The sequence below is a fragment of the Haematobia irritans genome, chromosome 5, assembly GCF_050003625.1.
Source record: "Haematobia irritans isolate KBUSLIRL chromosome 5, ASM5000362v1, whole genome shotgun sequence".
NCBI classification, from domain to species: Eukaryota; Metazoa; Arthropoda; class Insecta; order Diptera; family Muscidae; genus Haematobia; species Haematobia irritans.
Window position 1 is genome coordinate 1373274 of NC_134401.1, and position 19220 is coordinate 1392493.

General features: G+C 35.3%; 2 protein-coding genes across 2 annotated transcripts in view; one reads left to right on the forward strand and one right to left on the reverse strand.

Moving 5' to 3' along the window:
- Window positions 1-714: 714 nt before the first annotated feature.
- The window catches only part of nord (neuron derived neurotrophic factor nord), a 35347-nt gene continuing 16841 nt past the window's right edge, over window positions 715-19220 (forward strand). The window contains exon 1 of the mRNA XM_075312559.1: window positions 715-1583. Coding sequence (XP_075168674.1) covers window positions 952-1583 — 632 coding nt within the window. The 5' untranslated portion in view covers window positions 715-951. The remainder of the gene's footprint in view (window positions 1584-19220) is intronic.
- Window positions 15310-17823, reverse strand: Ir60a (Ionotropic receptor 60a). Its single transcript, XM_075311278.1, has 4 exons — window positions 16925-17823; window positions 16303-16864; window positions 15873-16247; window positions 15310-15810 (listed from the first exon to the last, which is right to left on the reverse strand). The coding sequence occupies exons 1-4, from the start codon at window positions 17792-17794 to the stop codon at window positions 15491-15493; spliced, it is 2127 nt and encodes a 708-aa protein (XP_075167393.1). The 5' UTR covers window positions 17795-17823; the 3' UTR covers window positions 15310-15490.

The following is a 19220-nucleotide window of genomic DNA, read 5'->3' on the forward strand; positions in this document are numbered from 1 at the left end:
TGATGTTTAACCATCATTAAAGATCATTGACACGGTTTAGTGTGTTGAAGGGGTGTGCCCTACAGGCACATTCATTAATTTTATTCTTAGGCGTGCCCTATATGCCACATCCGGGCTCAAACATTGTGGCTATTAGACAAATTCTATCTTTATTCGTTTGTATTGCTCTCATCCAATTGAGACCCTTTCGGGTCATGTTCATTTCGCAAAAGCTTTGGTGAATGAAACAAAGAATGAACAAAATACCAAAAACCACACAACATCCAGCAATTAGTTAATCCAACAATTCTTGGAAATCTGTACACCATTTGAAACAACAACGGACAAGCGACCAAAACCGAAAACCATCAATACAGGCCAGGGACCAGAAATAAGCAAAACCACCAGAACGAAAAAAATCAACTAATCGAAGCTAAATTGATGGTTTGTGTCGATTCACAAAGAAGCCAACGCCACAAGATATAAGGGAGGACATCCACTGAGGTTGAATGAGGGCAGTTCTTTTCACTTAATTTGTAATCTCACAAAAATAAAATGGAATCAATCCTAAAACAAAAAGGAAAAGAAAAATATGATTTACCGAAAATATCATCGAACTGAAAAGACGCAATGGATTTCAAAAGAAGTTGTCAAAAATTGAGTGACAGGTTCAAATTGAGTTGACAGTTGACAAAAGTCCAAAGGAAATAAACTTAAAACAAACTCCTACTAACGAAGTTGATGAAACCGACTACCGGAGACCAATTAAGAAAGGAACCCTAAAGTGCATTAAAATTAAACAAAAATTTTCTCTTTTTCAGAAGGACCATTGTCCTTTCGTACTAATATGAAGAATACATCGAAAGACATTCATAATAATAAAAAAACAAAGTGAATTAATTTTGAATTAAAACGCCCGTAGTAGTAGAATTCCAGTTCACCTAAACATCTATAGACTTAACCCTAGACAACATGTTACTTAGGCAGAGATTAACACTAGCGCCCAAGGAGAGGCAACCGGTCATGAATAATCATCCCGAAGCAACATTAACCTCTCCCTCCATCACAGCAATCACAAGAAGTCGAACGAGAAATCGAAAATTACTTTATAATACGAGAAATCTATATTCCAAAAACTCCAGCATCCATTGCAATACCCAAACTAGTCTTAGCAATGATGATAGCTCCAATATTTGCTTCCTATCTCTGCCACATTTTCATAGCTGGCATTTGATGTTCTCATGGTATTGCTGCCTATTGATCTGCATTGTGCAACATTGTGGTATTGTTGCAGCGGATATAGCTCCGGTGGGTGTTATTACCAGGGGCATTAGTGCTGTTGGATTGGGTGTTATGGGTACCATGACAGCAGGTGTGAGAGGTGGCTCTGCAGTAATTATGGTCGAAGCAACCGATAACATTGCTGATGGCTATGCAGACAATGATGATGATGATATGGGTCCTTCATCTTTGTCCAATAGTTTCGACAATCAAGATTGTACGTCACATAAATTCAATACAATGGTTAAAAATATCGACGACATCGAGGATTTGGAGTTGGGAGTTCCTGTAAATATTGCCTTTGATAATCGACAGAGAAAGAGGTAAGTACCTAATAAAAAAGCTGAGGTTATTAATTACTGCTTAGGCTTAACAGTAAGTGTAAAAACTAGGGAGTAAGATTGAGAAATGAATAAGATCATGAAACAGAAATGTTTTATATTTAACCCATAAATGCGCACTGTATCTTTTAAGATACAACTAGAAAAAAATTCTTACGTCTTCAAATGTAGACCCAATTCTATGAAATTCAGTTTGTTGCATTTAAAACATCAGAAAATTTTGAAAAATGTTTTTTGAAAATAAAATTTTGAACGAAAATTCGAAAACCTACAAATTGGAGAATAATTACTATGTACCAGAAATACAAGTAATGTTGTAAAAAAAATTTGAAATGAAAGTCAATTAAAAAATTAAGTGATACTATTAACTTTTGTGATTAATTTTTGTGTCAATTAAAAAATTTGTCTATTAAATTTTTAATAGAATATGTTTTAAAACTCAAGTCTAATTTTGATGGGAAATATTTTCGTGATTTTTTTTTTCTATGTTTCAGTTCAGATTTAAAAATGTTTCTTATTGGCTTAAATATACCTCTTAACCATAAACAGCTTATCTATGTCTGAGAGATGTATGTTTTTTTTTTAGTTTTTCGCTCTCCCTCATGGAAATGAGTACCGAAAATGTGATTTTTTTGTTGCATAATAAATAAAAGTTTAGCCAAAAACGTGTTTAGATGATAAGGATTTGTATATAGAATCGGTTTAAGTACAAAAATTTAAAACACACATTCAAAAATTTTGTCCACGTGATGACAAACTGATGATACGTCCCACAGAAGTACGTTTTGCTTATCCGTGACTTTCAGTAGGATAAGCTTTCTAGGGTTAAATACGCCGAATACGACAAATTTTCTGGGGTTGGTTCAGTACATCATAGGGTGTGATCCACCTATTTATAATCATTATTACTATCCTTAGATATATTTTAACTAAAGCACGAACTTATTGATATTTAATGTGAATTTAAAACTTTGAATTTAACATAGCTATAAATGAATGAATGAGGTATGTCTCTTGTTATGATGTCTATTAGAGAAGCATAAGATTTTCTCTCGTTAAATCACGATTTTTACAACATATCAATTTCATCTATTTGTCCTATATTTCAATGATTGGTGCCATAATTTATTTCACTGTATTATCTTTTACCATGCAATTTTAATTTTCCGTGATTTAAATATTCATAATTAGACAAAAAAAAAAACTTAATTTAATAAAATTTGGATCCCCTATTTTATTTTACTTTTAAGGCCACAATTTAACATTTTAATTTTTTTTATTTAGTTTAAAACAAATTTTTTTCATACTTCTACTCATATTTAAAAAACTTTAATTATTCCACAATTTTCTCATACCATTGAAAGTTTTGTTTTCTGTGTGTGTGTTTTTTTTTTATTCTGCTCTCTCCCTCTTTCCCCGATGTTGTAAAGGTCGTTTGGCTTTAAATCCAATGTTAAATTAATACGGTTTCTCGACAAAATAAATACAAGGAAAACATAAAATAATTTGCATAAAGACCTAAAACTGCAACGCAACGCAAGGCATTGTAAAACACGCACCGAGACATATACGCAACACCAACAAATACGAAACTGCAAATTAAGCAAAAACACATTCTATTTTTACCGCAGACCGACCGACTGACAGACAGACGGATAAACTAACCATTCACACCAAAACCGAAACGCATTTTCTAATGCGTTTTCAAAATAAAAATAAACCACAGAAAAAAAATATGCTTACTGACTGACGTTCCTTTAAGCGTTTGAAATCAATGCAGTCAATGAACATTTTCTGAATTAAAATAAATACAAAAACCGAAGACAAATGTGACATAGACTCCAACATAGAGTGTCTAAAATTAAAGGCCTTTGGCAGGCCCATGACAAATCTGCCGACTATGCACAAAATTGTTAAGGATATTCATATTATTGTAGATAATTCACTAAACCCTCTTTTATTTAGAATTGTTACCATTTTAAAAATAAACGGTATCAAAACTCAGCAACAAATCATCACTATCGACACTCTTCGAGTACTATCAATACAATTTTGTTATCGATTACTCTATGCAACAAATTATCATCCAGTATCACCATAAAATTTTTTGTGCGAAGTTTGCATTAAATTGTGATAGCTGGGGCATACTTGCATCAATAAAAATGATGTATTTTATTGAGCCCAAATGTGCGACATTTTTCCATGTTTAGTGATGTCATCGAGGATTACGAGAATGCGGTTTATCGGTTTATTTTCAATGAGAGTATTTATTTATTAAGATTGGGATGTAGCTTCTTTTAATAACTTTTACCGAACTTATGATCAATTACCGTACAGAATTTTATGATGAAGGGATAAATTGCACACAAAGAAAAAATACTTTCCTCCGGAACGAAATTTTAGACAAACGAATTTCCCCTTTAATGTAAAGCATTTTCTTTAAGAGCCAATAAAGCTGTATTTATGGCAAGCGATCAAACGATTGTGTCTAACTTTTTTATTTGTTTTTAAAGAAAGTTTATTACCTTCAAAAGGAAACTTTGTTTGTCTAAAACTCTTCTTTCAGTGTGGTTTCATCATTGTGTGCACAACAAATAGACAGACGAAATTGACAGTATCATTAGAAAATACCCTGTGCGAAGTTTACATATGGAAACTATATCTAAATAGATTTCGATTACTTTGAAGTTCAGTGGCATTTGAAAAGAAAAGCAGACAGAGGGACGAACAGCCAAATCAGATCAGGAACCAAAAATAATTCAATGCATATGCACAGAAAAAAAGTTCCGTAGTTAAACTAACGCTAAATTTAATTTATTTTTATTGGAAAAAATTATTTGCTTGTAGTTAAATTTTATTATTTTTACCGAAATTTTCCACAGTTTAATGAAATCTTACTTTTTTTAAGTATGTCTCAAAAATTTTATGAACTAAACGTGAGTATAAAGTTCAATGACCGTACAAATGAGTTCAATATGAACTAAAGCAAACGACGATTTTCGTACGATTCCCAAAAATAGTAAGAATGAACTACTGTATGGTTAAAATGGTCATGATTTGGCGCCAATGATTTCCTTCTTTACTTTTTGTTAATTTTTTCTTCTTCTATGAGATGATGAAATTTCGTGAACTGCAGATAAAAAGTACAACAGGGCATTAAAATTTCCTGGTTTTACCAACGCTTTGTGGAAATCTCAAAATGTGGAGTAAAATTTTCGTGCGTGGTCGTTCATTCTTCCTATAAAACAGTTCAATTTTTTTCGGTGTGAGATGAGCATATTTCTATGTAGATCCAAGTTATTTTACTGTGACCATGTGGTGATGTCGAGTATAAAAGTTAGCAAATAAATATAGGGTCAATATCCCTATTAAAACTTTTTAAAAATTTATTCAGATTTCCTTTAAAATTCTTACAATTTTAGATATAGCTCCCATAAATATGCCTCGCCCGGTTTGAGTAAATGCGATCCCAAAACTCACACATCAGAATGTCATATATTCGTAAAATTTCGTCGAATCAGTTCAAATTTGACGAAACAAAACTCACAGCCTGTTTAAAGGTACATATTTTATTTTTAAATCGTTATTCATCGTCTCTACATTAAGAGAAGCCATGATGATACACGTTTTAAATCAACAAATCTATTTCGAACCACTCTAATATATAAAGATTCATGAGAATACTTTAGTGCTGGCAAACGCAAATATTCGAGCCAAAAAATTCGTTTATATTTGACGCCCATACGTCTGGTGAAGGCTAAATTGATATAAAATAAGGCCTAATAAAATAAATGTTCTCTTAAGATGCTTAAAGCAATTATGGTCATAATTAAAATACACTAAAAATAATATTGACATAATTATAAAGATGATGCGACCTACATACATACATTTTAGTAGGTAAAGACGAACTTCTTTTTTATAAAGAAATTGTCATTAAAATACCCTATATAAACGAATTGCTGAAGATTTTTTCAGTTAAACTCATATCAGCGATCATATTTTAGGCCAATCTGCAATCTTATTAGAGGTGTATTCAAAGCGAAAGGAAATTATTAAACTTTTTAACATTTTAAAATTAAAACATTTACAAAGCATTGATACATGCTATAAAATTTCGAGGAAAACAAACGCCTTGTCAAGCAGGTCGTCACACTCCGAAAAAACTGGACAAGGAAATATTTTGCATAAAACATTATATTTTTTGAGAGGCCTCACCCCCACTGTCCAACTTATACCCTGACCATGACCAGCCAGCAATGCTGAGGCTGTTTTCAATGGTATTTTTTTTTTATTCTCTCATTGACACTGCAAGTCATTTGTCAGCAGTGTTCAAAGGGATGTGGAAACAAAAATAATAAAACAAACAGGCAGACATGTCACTATCAACCACACACACATATGCACACGAAAAAACCCATAAGCATACATCATACTCATGCAAAAAAAAAAAAAAAACAAAACAAGTTGCAAGGACCTTGCTCATAATGGCCTTATGTACAAATGAGTTTATGTGCTATATGTTACCCTAATGGTAAATGTATGTCCTAGCCAATGTGTGTATGCTTTTTTTGGTGAAAAGTGGGGTAGGGTTCGCTGCCGAAAATATATTTTATTTTTTTTTAAAGCGTTTCCCCTTGATTTTAATGCGATGACTTTACGTGATCACATTTCAAACATATGTGCTCTCTTCCATGCCCTCCCCTAGTAAAGAAGCGTCATTTTTTATTGCCGCTGTTGTCCTGGCTGGCTGCTTTCGATTTTGCTTGTTCAAGGAAACTTTCTTACAAAAATGCCGCATAGCCACTTTTCCATTTCTACCAAGGAGATGAACTTCCTTAGAATAGCAACAGAAGCAACAGCAGCCAAAAACCCCTGAAAGCATCCAGCGATGGCTAGATGTTGGCGTCAGGAATTTATGTTTTATTTTGATAAATTATAGGTTTTTTAAGTTGGTCTGAAACCTCAACTGGCTCACTCTCGACTTTTACTATGATTGTTATTGTGGTTTCAACTTTGGACAACTTTTTCATTTTTCTAAGGGGAGAAAAAATTAAAAGTTTTATTGCCCTTCCAAAGATGTACCCAAGTGTTTTTGTATATAGGAAAGTGTAGTTTGTGATATTTATGAGTTTTGTAAGATACAAGAAATACATATGAAACAAAAACTATCATCTTCGAAGTTGGTGGTGGAGATATGTTATCGAAAAATATTTTATTACATAAAGCTAATATCCTCAAAATTGGTATTGGTTTAATCCATAATACCTGGACCATAATCCAAAAGGAAAGTCATTGGTGCGAGAATACATTATGGCCTCAATATTCACACTTTATACCCAAAATTTTGATTGATATTTATTTATGAGGATGGCTGATATTTTTTAACATTGAATAAATATTAAATCGATAAACTAATACTTGAAAATTATTTTAAGCCCAATGAAATTTGTCTTATCCCAAAAATTAACTAAACTATGAACTAAACGTGGATCTGATAGTACAAATATTCGTACATTTTCCAAACCTATTAAGAATATACTATGACATGGTTAAAATGATCATGATTTAGAAACAATGATTTTTTTCTACGTTTTTAGTTAATTTTTTCTTTTATGAGAAGGATGAATATCATAAACTGCAGCAAAAAAAAAAAAAAACATCAGAGATTTTTATACCATCCACGAATATTAATTTTGTCATTACGTTTAGAACACAACGAAATATTGGTCTCAGACCCCATAATAGGGCAGGTTAGGTTAAGTAACAGCCCGATTTGTTTCAGGCTCACTTAGACTATTCAGTCATTATGATAACCCCATAATGTATATATTCGTGCTGAAATTCTGAGTCGATCTAGCGATGTCCATCCGTCCACCTGTAGAACTCACGCTAGCTTCCGAACGAAACAATCTATCGACTTGAAACTTGGTGTGAGTAGTTGGAATTGATGCAGGTCGACTGATATTGCAAATGGGCCATATCGTACTACTTTTTGGTATAGCCCCCATATAAACCAACCCCCAGATTTGCCTTGCGGATCCGATCATCCGATCTGGTTGAAATTTGGTAGGTGATGTTAGAATACTCGTATACCCGCTAACAACCATGCAAAAATATCGGTCCATAACTATATATAGCCCCCATATAAACCAACTCCCAGATTTGCCTTGAGAACCTACTTGGAAGAGCAAATTTCATTCGATCTGGCTAATGTTAGTATATGCCCTTTAAGAAGGCTTATATTCCATTGAGGTCTATATTTTCGGTGTCTCAACATGGTTTTATGAAACGGAAGTCGACGATTCTTCTGGAATTTAGCTCATATATACATGATTCATTATCAAGGCGTAATTAGGTTGATGTTATCTACACGCAGAGAAGGAATATGATCACCCCAACCATGTTCCAAGAGCAAAATGTTACTTTTTCACATGGTAAACATGGTGAATAGATTTTTGTTTATTTTAATGGGCTGTTTTGGTCAATATGTATAAATGCAAATAAATCAAGTTTATTTCATCTTTTTTCTCGACGTTTCGTCGGTTTTTTTCCGACCTTTTCCAGAGAATTTTTTTATTTGAAATATATGTTGAATGTTTGTCGAAACCATGTTTTTTTTCTCGGAAATTATGTATCTGATTTCGGAAAGCATGTTATGTTTGATGAGAAATGAATATTTTTGCGTCAAAAATGCTACATGGTAAAAAAGTAACATGGTGCTCTTGACACATGTTTGAGGTGATCATATTCCTTCTCTGGGTGTATATTGACTTCAGCAAGGCCTTTGATAAGGTTAGTCATCGACTCTTGCTGTATAAGTTATCTGCGCTAGGGTTTCCTCCAGCTTTACTATGCTGGATTTCGTCTTACTTGTCTGAAAGAGTTCAATACGTTATGTTTAAGGGCCAACCACCTCGTAAGATATCGGTTACATCTGGTGATCCCCACGGAAGCCATATCGGACCAGTACTATTCGCTCTTTATCTTGACGATTTGCCATCGGTTATTCATCACTCAAGTATATTAATGTATGCGGACGGTTGATTCTTGTCAATTACAGGCCGATTTAGACGAGGTTGTCCGCTGGTGTTGCATTAAAGAAATGTGTCTTAACCTTAGCAAATGCAAGAAGATGACCTTCTTCAGGTCCAATACTTTATTGACGGAATACTATATTGACAACGTTAAATTGAAGGACGTTCAGCTCTTTAATGATTTAGGTGTGTTACTTGATCGCAGACTGAAGTTCGATTCTCATGTTAAGTCAAGTGTTTCGAGGGCTATGTCCACACTGGATTTCATTAAGAGATGATCGGAGGAATATTTATTTACATTAAAACTTCCCGTCTGTAGAAATAATTACGAGGAACACAGTTCCTTTTATCGGCTCTGTAAACATTATAATGGATTTAGCAACGTATTTGATTTTTCTGATCCGATACATACTGTTAAACGGGTTTTGCTACACGTCGCCCAGCATCGAACACCATGAAACTTCGTTATAAGTCTGTATAAGTCTGTTTCCCTCGTACCTTGGAAAAATTAACTGTCTCGGGAATTGTTCCAGTTCACTTCTCTCCTGCTCTGAACGTATCACTGTTCCTGCCTTCCAAGTTGTTCCTGTTAACCTATCTCGTCTGTCAGCAAATTGTTCCTGCCACTACCATTCTATTATTTTCTTCTATTTACTGTTTATTGTCGTCTCACCGATTCCTGCGATCTGATCGCTTCAATTGTTCCTGTCACCGGCTTACATTTTATGTCCCTGTTTGTGACTATCCCTTTATTATGCCAACGTACACCAGTTTTTTTTTTGCTTCTCAACTTCTTTTTTTTTCTGGTTGTAATAGTCACTTTTTTATACTCTAAAGAAGTTGAATTTATTTTGATCATTTAAACCAGTTTTTTTATATCCTTAATTATTTTTTTCTGATCCGTAATTATTTTAACTCTAACGTAACTATATAAACTTATTATATTCATGAATAAGCATTCGCACTGGCTTACCATAGCTGGATAAATAAATAAATGAACCATGCAAAAATTGTTCCATATCGGTCCATAATTATATAAACCCTCCATATATACCGACCCCCCAAGATTTAACTTCGGAAACCTCATTTTTAACACCTTCAAAATTAGCCCTTTTTTTGAGAAATAACCAACTCAATTGCCCCAGTGCAATCGTTAATTTGTCTGAAAATATGCATTCATTTCGATACAACCTAATTTGCATGTGAACACTCTTCATTAAAATATGAAGCCGTAATTTGTTAATAATGAATGGGGATAATTAAATACAACTACTCACCGAACACAACAACGATAATAACAATAAAAATCATTGCTAGCAAAAAAAGGGGCCAAAGAGAGTGAAATCGTTATTGGTTTGTTTACATCGGACATGAGTCTATTCACGCTTAGATGATGAAGTTGAGCAACCACAAAATTATACTCGTTAAGCACTCCTATTGCCACCGACAGGCTAGGACAGCATCGATGAGATGCAAAGGCGTCATATTCTGGAAAAATCACAATGTTGTTTTGCAAATAACAACACGAACTTTGGCCATAAAATGACTTTTATACGCTCTTTCTTAGAACATCAAGAATGGAGCTGCAACAAAATTATAGTATTATCGTCATCAATGGTTGCATTGTGGAATACACCAGAGTTACCGTATTTTCTTAAGCGCGCAAAGTTCGAATTACAAATCTGAAGGAATCGACTTCATTCGGCATTTCTCAATAAAACGGGTCGAAGTAATTAAAATAAAAAATTATTAGCTCTGTTCTCGTTGTACGCGCCAGAGCATAACAGCGCAGCAACAGAAGTATGGACACCAGACCGTGTGGAGCATCAATGAAACATGAATTAATGAATGAATGTCATTCGCATTAAGATTCGAATGAAACGCGCAAAACGTAAACATCGTAATATTCAAAACAAAATACAAATGCCGCCAATGGCAAATGGTTCACATATACCAACTTACGTCTTGCAATAAATCGACAACAACACGCCACGATCTAAAGAGGATCGTTGGCACTTTACGTATCGAATTTTACGAGGGGGCAAATAGATAGAAACGTTAATGATGTGACTGAAGGGAATACATATTTCTATTGTCCACCAGGTTGACTGACTGATTGTTTGTTGTAGTGTTTTGATTCGTTTTCAGTCCTTTCAGTATCCAAATTGATTAAATTTGACCATCACGATGACGAAAGTATAGACGAATCAAATGATCTGTAAGAAGGTAGTCTTTTATAAATGAATAGAATCAGATTGGACTTCCCAAAACGAAAAAGCTTAGTATGTATTATATACCAATGCACAAGTAATCTAACCTATCGCACAACTTATCTACGAACTAATATAATATATTAATATACTAACAGTGCACTCTGTGTATCTGGATAAATATTATTCCTACAATTCCACATGACTCATCGAATAGCATCAACTTATCATGTGGTTGCCTTAATGGCATTCACATTTTCCAAGTCTATTGGACACAGCTTTAGTTCATCGTGAAATCAATGGTCTTATCTTTACTTCATCTACGTTATCCCAGAATCCAGAATAAGCGATTCTAGTCCATATTCGGACTAGAGGCTTGATCAAAATGTCTGGATTGTTTATTGTTTTCTTCTCTTCAATACCGCGGTAACTGTAAAACCAACCTACAAAATGCTAAGTCAATATCAGCAGTTGATACCACTGTGAGTTTTAAAAGATTTAAAAAGAATCTACTGCAAATGCTGAAAATGCCTCGAATAGATATGAGGCGTGAGTTCATATCATGTCCACCAGCAGAAATCATAGATAAATAGCAAAGCGCTTACCTTCACTGACTTTCAAAATCTCTTCGATTCAAGATAGTAACTTAATAGAGTTATTCCTTGCAATCAGTCCGAATATAGCCTCTTTAGACTTCAGCCATTGAAGGGATACTTTCATAACACCCTCTTATCTTACGAATACATTGTCAGCTTCTAGTACTGCCACAATATTTGAATTAATATAATAACCCACGATCGTTGATGTTGTGGCGAATGTTTTGCAGTTCTTGGCCATAAAAAATGATCAGTCAAATTAAATTGAACGCATCAAGTGGAATTGGCGCAGGAGTACAAAATAACCACTTACTATGTATTTTGGTTTCCATTTGTTGTGTGTGTGTGGCGATTCGTCCAGGGAATGGAGTGTCGACGAGTAGTTTGCACTAACTGCCGAATTAAGTCGTAAAATTGAAATTTACGATTTGTTTACGTAGCCACACAATTTTGATGTTTCGCTACAGCAGTGCCAACAGAAGTGGTGGCCCAAACACACACACTTGCCGCTAGACGATGAGGACATATTTTGTGTGTGTGTTTTCTCAACATCTCCCACAATCATTTGTATGGTCCCATGTAGACATAAGACATTCTCCATCTTCACGCAACTTGAGCAGGGGGTGGGCCACTCTGTGACATTTCGTTTGGGGATATTCACTGTACATGAGAACCTCAGATTCCTGCCTGCGCCATAGTTTGGTTGACGGTTTCAGATGGTGCGTTTTGTTTTACGACTCAACCCTCTGCTGCATTGGCTATATCGGCCTGTTTGTTTTATTTTTGGTGAAAATGCACTTTTCTCTTTCTAAGAACTCTGGGCCACATTGTGAAATATCACGTTTCTCGGAATTGTTTACATTCGCTGAGTGATTTGATTTTTATGAGCCATAGTGGTCGTCGCGCTAGTATTCTTGGGCAAGTGTAAACAAATTTTGTAACCATCAATACCAAATGTACTCCTATGAACGCCACCTAAGTAAAGAGGGCAAAGTAAACGAACATAGTGAGACACAAGCAAAAACGACAAATTTCTAATTATTGCATTAGACAATTTGCACAAACATAATGTCAATGTATTTACATTTTCGGACAAAAGACTCCCACTGATCCATAAATTAATTAATTTCACATCGTAAAAAAGTTTTATGTCAAAAAAGTGTACTTTTGTGATGTTTTTTGTAAAAATGACTCAAAACGACTATTCAACAGAGGGATGGCTTGCCAGAATCGACTAATCGATATTTCGACTTGAAAGCAGAAAAAATTAGACTTTTCGAAGATAATGTGATATCGAGTTTTTAAAGCTGAATCAGAAAGGGTGTTTAGTTGGCCTCTAGGGAGTCACCGTGGTGCAATGGTTAGCATGCCCGCCTTGCATACACAAGGTCGTGGGCTCGATTCCTGCTTCGACCGAACACCAAAAAGTTTTTCAGCGGTGGATTATTCCACCTCAGTAATGAGGGGTTTCAAAGCTTCTCTAAGTGGTTTCACTGCAATATGGAACGCCGTTCGGACTCGGCTATAAAAAGTAGGTCCATTGTCATTGAGCTTAACATGGAATCGGGCAGCACTCAGTGATAAGAGAGAAGTTCACCAATGTGGTATCACAATGGACTGAATAGTCTAAGTGAGCCTGATACATCGTCGTGCCACCTAATCTAACCTAACCTAACCTAGTTGGCCTCTATTATTCGAAAATGGTTGATATATGAGCAGAAATAGAATTGAATATAATGAGCAGTATGTCCAGGATTTCAATTCAATTCTATTTCTACTTATAAATCTTATTTTGTGAGCTCAATGCCTACAAAGAAGATGTATTACAAATAGCTTGTATAGGTTTAATAATTCCTCCATACATACCGACTTCTTATTTTCCCTTAAGGTGAATACTAAGTTCAAGTTTGGCCGCTTAATTGAAAAATAAATCAGTAAAAAACGGAATAAAAGTATACTTCTTTGATGCTAGTTTTAATATAACTTGATGGGGATTAGTCCAAAGCTAGCTTTTATAAAGTTTATATTCTTTAAAATGGTTTATTAGAGAAAAGTTATAGTGAAACAAGTATATACGGCCGCAAGTTCGGCCAGGCCGAATCTTATGTACCCACCACCATGGATTGCGTAGAAACTTCTACGAAAGACTATCATCCACAATCGAATTACTTGGGTTGTGGTATCTTAAAACTTCTTAACATCGTTTTCTAAATTGTGATTTAGTCCATACATGGTATATATTAGACAAAAAAGTTATGTATAGTTAAGTCTACAAATAATTACGAATCGATATTGACTTTTTGTACGTAGAGAGCCAGAATTGAAATATGGGGGTCGCTTATATGGGGGCTATATACAATTATGAACTTGATATGGACCAATTTTTGTGTGATTGGGGATCGATTTATCTGAGGGCCATATATAACTATAGACCGATATGGACCTAGTTAGGCATGGTTGTTAACGACCATATACTAGCACAATGTACCAAATTTCAACTCACTCGGATGAAATTTGCTCCTCCAAGAGGTTCCAAAAATCTCGGGATCGGTTTATATGGGGCTATGTACGATTATAGACTGATATGGACCAGTTTTGGCATGGCTGTTAAATATCATATACTACCATCACGTTTCAAATTTCAAGCAGATCGGATGAATTTTGCTTCTCCAAAAGGCACCGGAGGTCAAATCTGGGGATCGGTTTATATGGGAGCTATATATAATTATGGACTGATAGGAACCAATACCTGCATGGTTGGTGGATACCATATACTAACATCACGTACCAAATTCCAACCGAATGGGAAGAATTTTGCTCTTCCAAGGGGCTCTGGAGGTCAAATCTGGGGATCGGTTTATATGGGGCCTATATATAATTATGGACCGATATCGACCAATTTTTGCATGGGAGTTTGAGGCCATATATTAACACCACGTACCGAATTTCAACTGAATCAGATGAATTTTGGTCTTCCAAGAGGTTCCGGAGGTCAAATCTGGTGATCGGTTTATATTGGGCCTATATATAATTATGAACCGATGTGGACCAATTTTTGCATGGTTGTTAGAGACCATATACTAACATCACGTACCAAATTTCAGCCGGATCGGATGAAATTTGCTTCTCTTAGAGGCCTCGCAAGCCAAATCGGGGGATCGGTTTATATGGGGGCTATATATAATTATGGACCGATGTGGACCAATTTTTGCATGGTTGTTAGAGACCATATACTAACACCATGTACCTAATTTCAGTCGGATCGGACGAAATTTGCTTCTCTTAGAGGCCTCGCAAGCCAAATCGGGGGATCGGTTTATGTGGGGGCTATATATAATTATGGACCGATGTGGACCAATTTTTGCATGGTTGTTAGAGACCATATACTGACACCATGTACCAAATTTCAGCCGCATCGGATGAAATTTGCTTCTCTTAGAGGCCTCGCAAGCCAAATCGGGGGATCGGTTTATATGGGGGCTATATATAATTATGGACCGATGTGGACCAGTTTTTGCATGGTTGTTAGATACCAACACGATGTACCAAATTTCAGCCGGATCGGATGAAATTTGCTTCTCTTAGAGGCCTCCCAAGCCAAATTTTGGGGTCCGTTGATATGGGGGCTATACGTAAAAGTGGACCGATATGGCCCATTTGCAATACCATCCGACCTACATCAATAACAACTACTTGTGCCAAGTTTCAAGTCGATAGCTTGTTTCGTTCGGAAGTTAGCGTGATTTCAACAGACGGACGGACGACCCAGAATATGGGGTCTTAGAGCAATATTTCGATGTGTTACAAACGGAATGACAAAGTTAATATACCCCCCATCCTATGGTGGTGGGTATAAAAATGGCAATTTTAGCGGCCAAACTCGAACTTAATAAACACCTTTATTGAGGAAAAAATTGTAAACTATAATGCCCTGTCTTTCAGTGTATGATGTATGATTTTCACAAATATATCCAAAATTGATACAGAGTTTTTGAACAAGGTTTATTTCAGATAATATTAACTCATTGCTTTTAGTGAACTTTCCTCTATTTATGAACCTTCCTTCTTTTCACTGGTGTAAATCTCATATCGGTTTGACGATTAATTTCTTCCCATGATATAACAATCTCTTGCACTGGTTTGGATAGTTTATGTTTTTTATCCTTTGGATGGGGTTTCTTCTTTGCCACCTTCTTTGATTTTTTAAGGGACTTTTTATTGATCCTAGAATAGCGGGTCATTAATGGCTTATACAAGTGGAACACCATTAACTCTCCTACAAACAAGATTATGCTCACACCTATGCCCAAGGACAAAATCGAAAATGCTCCTTGTAAATGATCCATGGTTAGAACAATGACTTTTTCTGCAAAACAAAATCATTTATTGTTCACGAATAGTATAAACTCTCAACTTTATTCCCACTACCTTGAAAATCTGGCCTCATTTTTGCTATACGATTGAGATAGGTGTTGTTGTAGATAAAATCACGATTGATTTTGTGGAAAAAGCCAAAATCACGCATATAACGAATCATCAAATTGAATTCGTAGAGGAAAGGAAATCCTGGTTTCATTATCATTTGAATGGGGCTGGAGAAGATATTGTATCTGAAGGCAAAGACATAATCGGCCAAAGCATTTTGCATTATGTACATGCGACTGCTCATGATGACACGCTCTCCTTTTTTCACATAATGCAAATTAGCCGTAGTGGGATCAAAATCCGATGAATCATTGTACTGATCGAATATCCACATATCCTGGTCATTTTCAAACCAATCACGACATTCTTCGTGACCACCTGGAATGGGGACAATATTAAAATTGTATCTTATCATTTCGAGAAAGTAGCCTACCAAATGGTATTCCAGCTTCAACCACTTCTTCCAAAGAATCTATCTGATGGAGTAATCCAGGATTTGAAAAAAGTGATATTAATTTGGAAGTGTACATCGATGTAACATTCAGCCCATATATGGCCAAAGCCACAAAGAAGAATCTAGAGGCCATACATAAAGGTCTCTCTTGCACAGATACACAAACCGAAACACCCAAGTTATTAATACCGGTTAGAGACCATTCTCTGCTTTGTGGTGGTTCAGGTAACATGTTGACCAGTAGAGCCCATGTCACCCAGGTTATCAATATCATACCAACAAATACCATCCACGTGAAATGATCAAATATTGAATATAAAGCCATCCAAGCAGGACGAGGATCAGCCAATTTTGTAAACCAAGTATAGGAATCTTGCAAATAACAATCGGATACCCAAAAACTGTTTAGCACTTCGTTGTCTGGATAGTACCCACCCATGATAAAATCACAGGACTTTTCATTTAAGCGACCCAATAAACCACTCCAATTGCCAGTATCCAATTGAATTCCTCTGCTCTCACGTTCACAAATTGAAAGTATCTGCAACAAAATAATTGTAATCTATCTGCCGAGTAGTGTAAAACATTTACATGGACTTACATTGAAATTCAGTCGTGCCTTAATGAAGCCAATAATTCTCATTTCTAAACCCAATACACAGTCATTTTCCACAAATGGAGCGGCTATAGAAGCACACAAATTAAATGTACAGTTCGTGAGACTTAGACCAGTCAAAAATCTACTCAACTTAGTCTTTAAAGTTTTGACATTTTTTGTTACCAAATTTCCTTCACGGCATTGGACAAACTTTTTTATGGATAGTGTCCGACATGCAGTACTGTTAAAGTAATCCAACAGCATAAAGGAATACTCCACATCGGCTGTGGCATACATCAAGCCCACGCGGTTAATATAGAAATCTTCCAACATTAATCCAAAGATGGCCCTGGCAGTCTTTTCGGAATTATTGCGATTATTGACATTGTTATAGACGACCATGAAACGGGCTCCTGGATTCCAGGACAACATATGGCTAACATAATTTTGCAGCAGACTCTTCAGGCGCTCAATCGAATCTATAACCATGATGTAAAAATCGGCCAAAACCAATTCGTTTTGATTGACCGAAGAACTTTTATAGGTTTTGGAGTCAGAAATTATACGAATTTGATAAGGTTTGTGGGTGCGATTAACCTCACTAATGGCTTCCATTACTATTTTGAGAAACCCCTCTTGAATCTGTGCAGCGGGTGAAGACATTTTTTTTGCAATTGTCACCACCATATTCGGAGATCGAGTCAGTGTTTCGCGCTTCTCAAAAAAGAGTCTGGTGATTTGATCCAGACAATTGACACCTGCTAGCCATGTGCGGGGTCCCAAGCTACTTGGCTTCTGTAGATATATAACCATGCGAGCAGTTTCATTATTAGGATTCACAATGCAAGAGCCACCGTCAAACAGTACCACCATTAAAGCTAGTAAATTTAATGTATCCTTGACCAAAGATTTCATCTTTTAGCTACAAAGTGCTCGATTTGTCCTCATCATCTCAAGCTTGAATAGAAAACTGCAATGCCTATACCCCGTGGTGCAGAATTTTATAGTAGTTTTTGGTTACATTCAACGACAATGTCCTTCATAGGGGATGTCATGGTGCATGTTTCATTGTTGACTTAAGTTTGCGGTTTGTTCCACAACTTCGTTAAAATTGTGAAACTGGTGGTGATGATGTTGCCGTCGTTTGACCAATTGGGGAAATGTTGGCGCGTGGTAGGCTTGTTAACCCAGTTATTTATTTTCTCTCAAAAAATTTACATTATTTACATTGGTAGATAATTAAAGTAGATGCCCTCTATTTGCCACCAATGAATTCCTTTATAATAGGAATGTAATGCAAGAGGGTAAATGACATCTGACAAACTAACTAAAAAGCAGTCGCAAGTGGTAAAAGCTAAGGGCATTTTATTATTGTGCAGGAAATTATAATGCATTCAGACTTCATAGATTTAAATACCCACAAAACAAAATTATAACTTTAACATTTGAAAACCATAATCTGTACTTTATTTCAGTCTTCCGCTGAAATGGCTTAATTTCCTTTCCAGAATGGTAGATTAAATTCAAGATGTCTTGAAATAAAACAAAAGCTACTTTATTATGTGAATATGCGAATACACAACACAAAGATTGTTGAATCTTTTGCTAGACAGGAAATTAGGCTGTAAAGTATAAGAGTTGAGCTAGCAACAATATAGGGGTAAAACAAAATTACAGTTAAAATGATAAATATTTTTGATTTTTTGAGAAAAGGAATTCATTTAAAAATGAAACCTTCGAAATTATGTTAATATTGTAACTTGTTCGTGGTGATCATATTCAAAGATAATTTAGATAATGTTATTGGGAATATTTTCTTCATATTTGTATTGTGATACTTTTCGCGAAGTTAATAAATTCGAGACGAATTTCATGATCCTAAAGAAGAATTATCCAATGGTTTTGAAAAATGTGAAGATTTTCAAGAGTAGATAGCGTTTAAAACTTAAACAAATTGTTCATCGCTGAAAATTGTATATCTCCAAATTTTTCTCTTTTAGTATGTCAGAAATATAGTCATCGGCAACACCATTGTGATCTCTCACAAAAGAGATATTTTTCCCCAATCAAAAGAACATTTTCTTCCACGAAAGCTTTTTTGATCTCATAGTAGATCATTGTTAAACATTTTATCATAAATGTATAAAGGAACAAGTAAGGAAAGTCTAAAGTCGGGCGGGGCCGACTATATTATACCCTGCACCACTTTGTAGATCTAAATTTTCGATACCATATCACATCCGTCAAATGTGTTGGGGGGGGGCTATATATAAAGGTTTGTCCCAAATACATACATTTA